Consider the following 7,168-nt stretch of genomic DNA (forward strand, 5'->3'; position numbering starts at 1 on the left):
TAGGGGAGGGTTGGGGGGGGCGATCCCTCCTGTTACCGGTACCGGGGCCGTCTCTCTCCTCTTCTTTCCCCTCCCCGCGGGGCCCGTTTCCTCCCCGGGGCCGGCGGGGTCTCCCCGGTCCCAGCCGCGCACCCCCCCCGGTGCTGTCCGGGATGGCGGCCGCGCTCCCTCCGGCTCCTTCCCCCCCGGTAAGCGCAGCCTGACCCTCCTCCCCCGTTCTCTCTTCCCGCCTGCAGGTCGCTCCGCCGCCATGGCCTCCAGCGGGGAGGAACCGAGGAGCGACTCCCTGGGCCGGGCGGGCACCGGCACCGAGGCGGTACCGACGGCCGACACCGCTCAGCTGGACACCTTGGAAGATTTTGAGGTGCTGGATGAAGAGGAGGAGGAGGAGGAAGAAGACCTGAGCGAGCTGCCGCCGCTGGAGGATGTGGGCAGGCCGCCGGCCCCGCCACGGGAGGACGCCCAGCCAGGCGGGGGGGACGCACCTGGGGACCCCGAGGAATGGCTCGATGTTTTGGGTGAGAGCCCGGGCAGGGGGGGCGCTGGGCTTGTGGGGCCTCACGGGCTTCTCTGCGGCTGAACCGGTGCTCCCGGTACCGTGAAGGCCAGTTGGGAGCCAGAGTGGAGTGGTGGGAGTGAGGATTTTCCCCTCCCGGCTGTGGGCTGATGCTCCTCCGGCTTCTCCATGCCCAGGGAGCGGGTTGCTCAAGAAGAAGACGCTGGTGCCGGGCCAGGGTGTGGACACTCGTCCCAGGAAGGGCCAGGACGTGACCATCCGCCTGAAGGCCACGCTGGAGGATGGCAGCGTGGTGGAGGAGAACCCTGCCCTCACCTTCACGCTGGGGGACTGCGACGTCCTGCAGGTCAGAGCTGGGAGAAAGCTTTGCTTGGCTTTATTGGGTGAATATATACCTTGTTTGAACTCTGCGAAGGAGGGTGTCACCTTGGGGGGTGCAGGGAGGGTTTGGGGTCAGTGATGTCCCCGTTTGCGAGTTGGAAGAAGCCCCTCTGCCCTTGGTTGTGCTCTCTCTTCACGGCGGTGTTCCCTGCAGGCTCTGGACCTGTGTGTGCAGCTCCTGGAAATGGGGGAGACGGCTTTGATCGTGTCGGATGCGAAGTACTGCTACGGGGCGCAGGGCAGGTGAGTGGGGAGGGCACGGGGATGGCCCCAAACGGGGCTGTGAAAGCCATCCCCTTGCTCCTGGGGACAGCCCAGCCAGCTAAGCCACAGCTTCAGGGGCAGAGACACCCACTCACTTGCCACATACAGAGTACATGTCCTGCCTGGGGGGGACAATCTGCATCGTAGCCTGTCCTGGGTAGCTTCTGTAGCTCTGATTTTTGGGCCGTGGTGCTAAATCTACGTGGCTTGGTGGGTGGTGGGACCGGCAGAGGTGGTAACAGTGCCATGGCTTTGTGCTTTCTTTTCCTCAGGAGCCCTGACATCCCCCCCAACGCGGCCCTCACCCTGGAGGTGGAGTTGCTGAAGGCTCAGGACGGGCCAGACCTGGAGCTGCTCAGTGGGAAGGAGAAGGTCGAGCTGGCCAACCGCAAGCGGGAGCGTGGCAACTTCTTCTACCAGCAGGCAGATTACGTGCTGGCCATCAACTCCTACGACATCGCCCTCAAGATCATCGGCTCTAGCTCCAAAGGTACCTTCTCCCACCTTGGGTGAGGGCCACCTGGGATCCCTTCCTGCTCTAACCTGGCCTCTGGGGTTCTTTGCAGTTGACTTCAGCCCGGACGAGGAGGCTGAGCTGCTGGACGTGAAGGTGAAATGTCTCAACAACCTGGCAGCCTCTCAGCTTAAATTGGACCATTACGAGGCAGCCCTCAAGTCCTGTAACCTCGTCTTGGAGCACCAGCCAGGGAACATCAAAGCCCTCTTCCGAAAGGGAAAGGTGAGGCCGGGTGCTGCCATCCCTTCTCCACGGCGTGACGGAGGGCAGGACAGAGGGACAGAGCTCAGCTGTCCTGCTCAATCCCCATCTCTCCTCCCAGGTCCTGGCTCAGCAGGGTGAATACAGAGAGGCCATCCCCATCTTAAAGGCGGCGTTGAAGCTGGAGCCTTCAAACAAGGTAGGCTGCTCGTGGTGATCCTGCTGCGCTGGAACTTCTGTCCTGTGAGGGTGGCAGAGCCCTGGCAGAGGCTGCCCAGAGAGGTGGTGGAGTCTCCTTCTCTGGAGACATTCAAACCCCACCTGGACACGTTCCTGTGGGACCTGCTCTGGGTGGACCTGTTCTGGTAGGGGGTTGGACTAGATCATCTCCAGAGGTCCCTTCCAACCCCATATCATTCTGGGTGTCTGTAGGATGCTCTCCTCTTGTCTGTGTCCCTGCAAACCTCGGTGTTCCCTGTGGAAGGTTGATTTCCACCCCCCTATAGCTGTTCCCAGCTTCCTCCATGAAGAGAGACTGGAAGTAGCCCCCAGGAACCAGGCAGCTGTGGGGTGATGCACCCTGTGGGGCAACATCTGAGCTTGGCTTGGCTGCTGGGTCTCTTATCTCTGCGTTGCGAGACTCTCTCTTTGCCCTTTGGTCCTTGCAGTGGCAGAATTCCCTGCCAACCCACTCCTGCCAATCCATCCCTGCTTCAGCCATCCTGCATGGATGATCCTGGCTCCTCTGGCTTCCCCGTGGCTCGTGCCGTGGCTGCGGGACGTGGAGCAGAGCTGAGTCCCTGCAGACTCACCCAGCAGCCCAGAGAGTGATTCACCGGGGCGGTGAGGAGCAGCCCAGACCTGGGTCCAGCGCCCGGGCCAGGGCGAGCTCTTGGGTCAGGAATTTCCTGTCGGTTAATGATCAGCTGCAGGACTAGAGCCTGGGGAGAAATTAAAAACCAGTGCCAGGAAATGGACCCAGCAGGAAGGGAGCTGGGGGTGAGGCAGGGAGGCGCTGCCTGCGCAGGGTGTTTGGTTCTACAGGTGGGCTTTAGTCCTTGGCTGGGTCTGTCGTTTTATCCGCCTCTTTTTTCTGGGAATTTCACAATTTGTGTCATCGTCTGGTCGTGGGTAGGATGGGGCACCGTGGAAGCAGTTTCTCAGTGGTCCCACAGAGCGAGGAGGGATGAGCAGGATCTCAAACCCTTCAGTTCTTGGCGAGGTTAGGGTGGGCAGCCGCAGCAAACGAGCGACACAAACGACAGCACCGGGAGCAGATTCCCCTGCGCGTCTCCGGCACGTCGCTGCTGGCAGGGCGGCTGCTCGCCAGCCCGTTCGGGATGAAGCTTTTAATTGGAGAGGGGTGAAAAATCAAAATGCCCGGCAGTGACGTTACCAGTGAAACCACAAGGACAGCAAATTACTGGCCTCTCCGGCTGGCTCTGCCGGGACTCCCGGGGCAGTGGTGGTGCCACTCCAGACGGCAGCGTTAAAACACGCGTCGCTGACTCACGGGGCTACGGCTACCGGTGGTGAAAACAGATGCAAGAAACACTCAGCTCCACCTGCCTGGGATGAGGAAACCTGGTTCTTTGGGGCTGTCAGCACCTTTTAGGTCTTACAGACCAGTAGCTGCTGGGCTCCCTTCTCCTGACCCCTTGGAAATGCTCGTTCCGGGAGCAGGAGGAGATGCCGATGTTTGTCCTACACCGACGTGGCAGCCCCGGGGAGCTCGAGGGTTGTCTGCTGTTGTTTTCACCCTACAAAGTCTCCTCTTCGAGGCAATGGTGCCGAGCGTGGCATGGTCTGGTGAAGCCCTGGCCGATGTTTTCGGGGAGGCATCCCCAGCAGAGGGCACAGCACGGCCGTGGCACTGGACGGCTGCGCCACCGCAGCCACCGCGACGTCTTTCCTGCCACCCCGGGCTCGGGGAATGGCTGGTGGTGCTGTACTCAGCTCTCCGGTGCTTCTGGCTGGTTTTTGGGGAGCCTACGAGCTCCTTGTAGGACGTGGAGCTTCCCAGCCATCGCCACGGCTCGGTGCAGCCGGGCAGGCACCGACACGCTCCCGGGTCTTGCTGCAATCCCGCCTCGCACCGGGCTGAGATGAAGCCCGTTTTCGCAGACAGAAAAGTGGGAGAGCTCAGGCACGTCTGTCCCCGAGGCAGGAACTTTTCCAGCTCGATTAAAGGATAAAAAATCCTTTTCTTGATGGCTGGCACCAGCCCCGGGTTCTGCTCCCCAGGGAACGGCTTGGGTGGCCAAGAAGGGACAAGAGGGGCACTCAGACCCACGTGTGTCCCATGCCAGCCTGCTGCTGCCCCTCAGTTCCCAGGGAGTGGGGCAGGATCAGCCCCCCACCCCTTCTGCTTTTAAGCTGTTCCATGAAGCTCCTGCACAGCCCTGGGGTGATGGGACCTGTTGGGGGTGGCACTGGGGTCCCGACCCCTCCCCTGCCCCATGGCTGTGCTCTCCCCCCCAGACCATCCACGCCGAGCTCTCCAAGCTGGTGAAGAAGCACGCGGACCAGAAGAACGTGGAGACAGAGATGTACAGAAAGATGCTGGGCAATCCCAGCGCCGCCGGCGCTCCGGGGAAGTGCAAAGACAAGCTGCCCTGGGTAAGGGCCGGTGTGACCTCCCCGGGGATGGGGGGGTGGCAGAGCGGGTGGGGGTCACCGGGCTTGGTGTCCCCCAAGTCCCTGGGGGTCGGCGCAGTCCTGCTGCTGGGTGGGGGGATGCTGATGTGACCCATGGGGTGGGCTGTGTCGGGGTAGCAAGGTGGATGGGGGTGGATATGGCAGCCTTGCCAGGAAAACACCGATGGCCCCGGCTGTGCTCCTGGCTCCGTCCGACGGATCCTGGCTCCGTCCGACGGATCCCGGCGCTGCCAGCTGGAGGGTCCGGACTTTGCTCCCAGCTGCTGCTCTCTGGAGCCCGTTGGCTGCCTGGCTGGAAAAGCGCTCGTCAGCTGGGCCACCGGCGGCACACGCTGTCCCCGCCGACGTGCCGGGCGCCCGCTGGGCACAGCCGACACCGCACTTGCCTTTTTGGGCTGCGTTTTTATCTGGGATGCACCTTGGGAGCTCGGGGCTGCCCCGTGGCCCTGGGCCAGCGCAGGCAGGGCTGCACGTCCCTGCTGCTGGTGGGGCTCCTGGTGTGTCCCCACTGCTGGTGGGGCTCCTGGTGTATCCCCGCTGCTGGTGGGGCTCCTGCCATGTCCCCGCTGCTGGTGGGGCTCCTGCCATGTCCCCACTGTTGGTGGGGTTCCTGCCATGTCCCTACTGCCAGTGGGGCTCCTGGTGTGTCCCCACTGCTGGTGGGGCTCCTGGTGTATCCCCGCTGCTGGTGGGGCTCCTGCCATGTCCCCGCTGCTGGTGGGGCTCCTGGTGTGTCCCCACTGCTGGTGGGGCTCCTGGCATGTCCACACTGTTGGTGGGGTTCCTGCCACGTCCCCGCTGCCTGTGGGGCTCCTGCCATGTCCCCGCTGCTGGTGGGGCTCCTGGTGTATCCCCACTGTTGGTGGGGCTCCTGCCACGTCCCCACTGCCAGTGGGGCTCCTGCCACGTCCCTGCTGTTGGTGGGGCTCCTGGGCATGTCCCCACTGTCAGCGGGGCTTCTGCCATGTCCCCGCTGCTGGTGGGGCTCCTGCCACGCCCCCACTGCCAGTGGGGCTCCTGCCACGCCCCCACTGCCAGTGGGGCTCCTGCCACGCCCCCACTGCCAGTGGGGCTCCTGCCACGCCCCCACTGCCAGTGGGGCTCCTGCCACGCCCCCACTGCCAGTGGGGCTCCTGCCACGCCCCCACTGCCAGTGGGGCTCCTGCCACGCCCCCACTGCCAGTGGGGCTCCTGCCACGCCCCCACTGCCAGTGGGGCTCCTGCCACGCCCCCACTGCCAGTGGGGCTCCTGCCACGCCCCCACTGCCAGTGGGGCTCCTGCCACGCCCCCACTGCCAGTGGGGCTCCTGCCACGCCCCCACTGCCAGTGGGGCTCCTGCCACGCCCCCACTGCCAGTGGGGCTCCTGCCACGCCCCCACTGCCAGTGGGGCTCCTGCCACGCCCCCACTGCCAGTGGGGCTCCTGCCACGCCCCCACTGCCAGTGGGGCTCCTGCCACGTCCCTGCTGTTGGTGGGGCTCCTGGGCATGTCCCCACTGTCAGTGGGGCTTCTGCCATGTCCCCGCTGCCGGTGGGGCTCCTGGCGTGTCCCTGCTGTTGGTGGGGCTCCTGCCACGTCCCTGCTGCCAATGGGGCTCCTGGTGTGTCCCCACTGCCAGTGGGGTTCCTGCCACGTCCCCGCTGCCAGTGGGGCTCCTGGGCACATCCCCGCTGCCAGTGGGGCTCCTGGGCATGTCCCCACTGTCAGTGGGGCTTCTGCCATGTCCCTGCTGCTGGTGGGCTCCTGGGAACGTCCCTGCTGCTGGTGGGGCTCCTGGTGTATCCCTGCTGCTGGTGGGGCTCCTGCCACGTCCCCACTGTTGGTGGGGCGCCTGGGCACGTCCCTGCTGCCGGTGGGGCTCCTGGCATGTCCCCACTGCCAGTGGGCCTCCTGCCACGTCCCCACTCATCCCATCACCTCACCGTTCTCTCCTCCCCGTAGTCCATCCCCTGGAAGTGGCTCTTCGGCGCGACAGCCATCGCTCTCGGCGGCGTGGCCTTGTCCGTGGTCATCGCGGCGAGGAACTAAGGATGGCGGCGGGGTGGTGTGTCCCCCCCTCCCACCCCACCGTGGCACAAGGACCTGTGCCGGGAGACGTGCCTCTCTCCTGTCTAAGGGGGGGCTTCCTCCGGGGGGGGGGAACTTCGCTGACCCCCTCCCCGTGGACTCGCAGTTGCAGAAATAGAGATGCTTTCTCTGCCGGAGGTGCCGGATCCCCATCCCGACGTCCCCCACCGTATCCCTCCTGTGGGGACACGGAGCCGCAGGCAGAGCAGGGACCCCCCCTCAAGCACCCTCAGGGGCTCAGCCCCCCAGCCCTGAGTGTTTTTGGGGGGCTGAGGGGGGGGGTGTCCTACACACTGGTACGTTGTGATTGTCCCCAGCCTGGTGAACCCCCATAGGGCTGTGGGGTCCTGGAGAGATGGGGCTGGGGGGGGAGGAATCGGTGTGGGGATGAAACGGGATGTGCCCAAGGGAATGTGGGGTGAGATTCCCTACATTTTGGGGGGGGGGGCCACACCGATGTCACACACACCCCCCCCCTTCCCCTCCTCAGCATTCCCCCAGAGCGTGCAATGCCCAAAGGAAGCCAAAGAAACCCACGGCAGGGGGGGGAAAATCCAGAGAC

At 64.6% G+C, this 7,168-nt stretch overlaps 1 protein-coding gene across 1 annotated transcript; it reads left to right on the plus strand.

Moving 5' to 3' along the window:
- Nucleotides 1–27: 27 nt before the first annotated feature.
- On the plus strand, nt 28–7,162 carry FKBP8 (FK506 binding protein 8). The gene is made up of 8 exons (XM_014938499.1): nt 28–518; nt 694–863; nt 1,053–1,141; nt 1,435–1,652; nt 1,729–1,901; nt 2,002–2,079; nt 4,362–4,499; nt 6,481–7,162. The coding sequence occupies exons 1-8, from the start codon at nt 251–253 to the stop codon at nt 6,565–6,567; spliced, it is 1,221 nt and encodes a 406-aa protein (XP_014793985.1). The 5' UTR covers nt 28–250; the 3' UTR covers nt 6,568–7,162.
- Nucleotides 7,163–7,168: the final 6 nt, after the last annotated feature.

This window comes from Calidris pugnax, unplaced genomic scaffold, assembly GCF_001431845.1.
Source record: "Calidris pugnax isolate Ruff unplaced genomic scaffold, ASM143184v1 scaffold46, whole genome shotgun sequence".
NCBI lineage: Eukaryota > Metazoa > Chordata > Aves > Charadriiformes > Scolopacidae > Calidris > Calidris pugnax.

What these genes read in the sequence shown, in the direction of transcription:
- FKBP8 (XM_014938499.1), top strand. Translation starts at nt 251, where the DNA reads ATGGCCTCCAGCGGGGAGGAACCGAGGAGCGACTCCCTGGGCCGGGCG. An exon ending in GGAATGGCTCGATGTTTTGG is followed by an intron (nt 519 to 693) that starts GTGAGAGCCCGG and finishes CTCCATGCCCAG; the next exon opens with GGAGCGGGTTGCTCAAGAAG. An exon ending in AGCTGGAGCCTTCAAACAAG is followed by an intron (nt 2,080 to 4,361) that starts GTAGGCTGCTCG and finishes TCTCCCCCCCAG; the next exon opens with ACCATCCACGCCGAGCTCTC.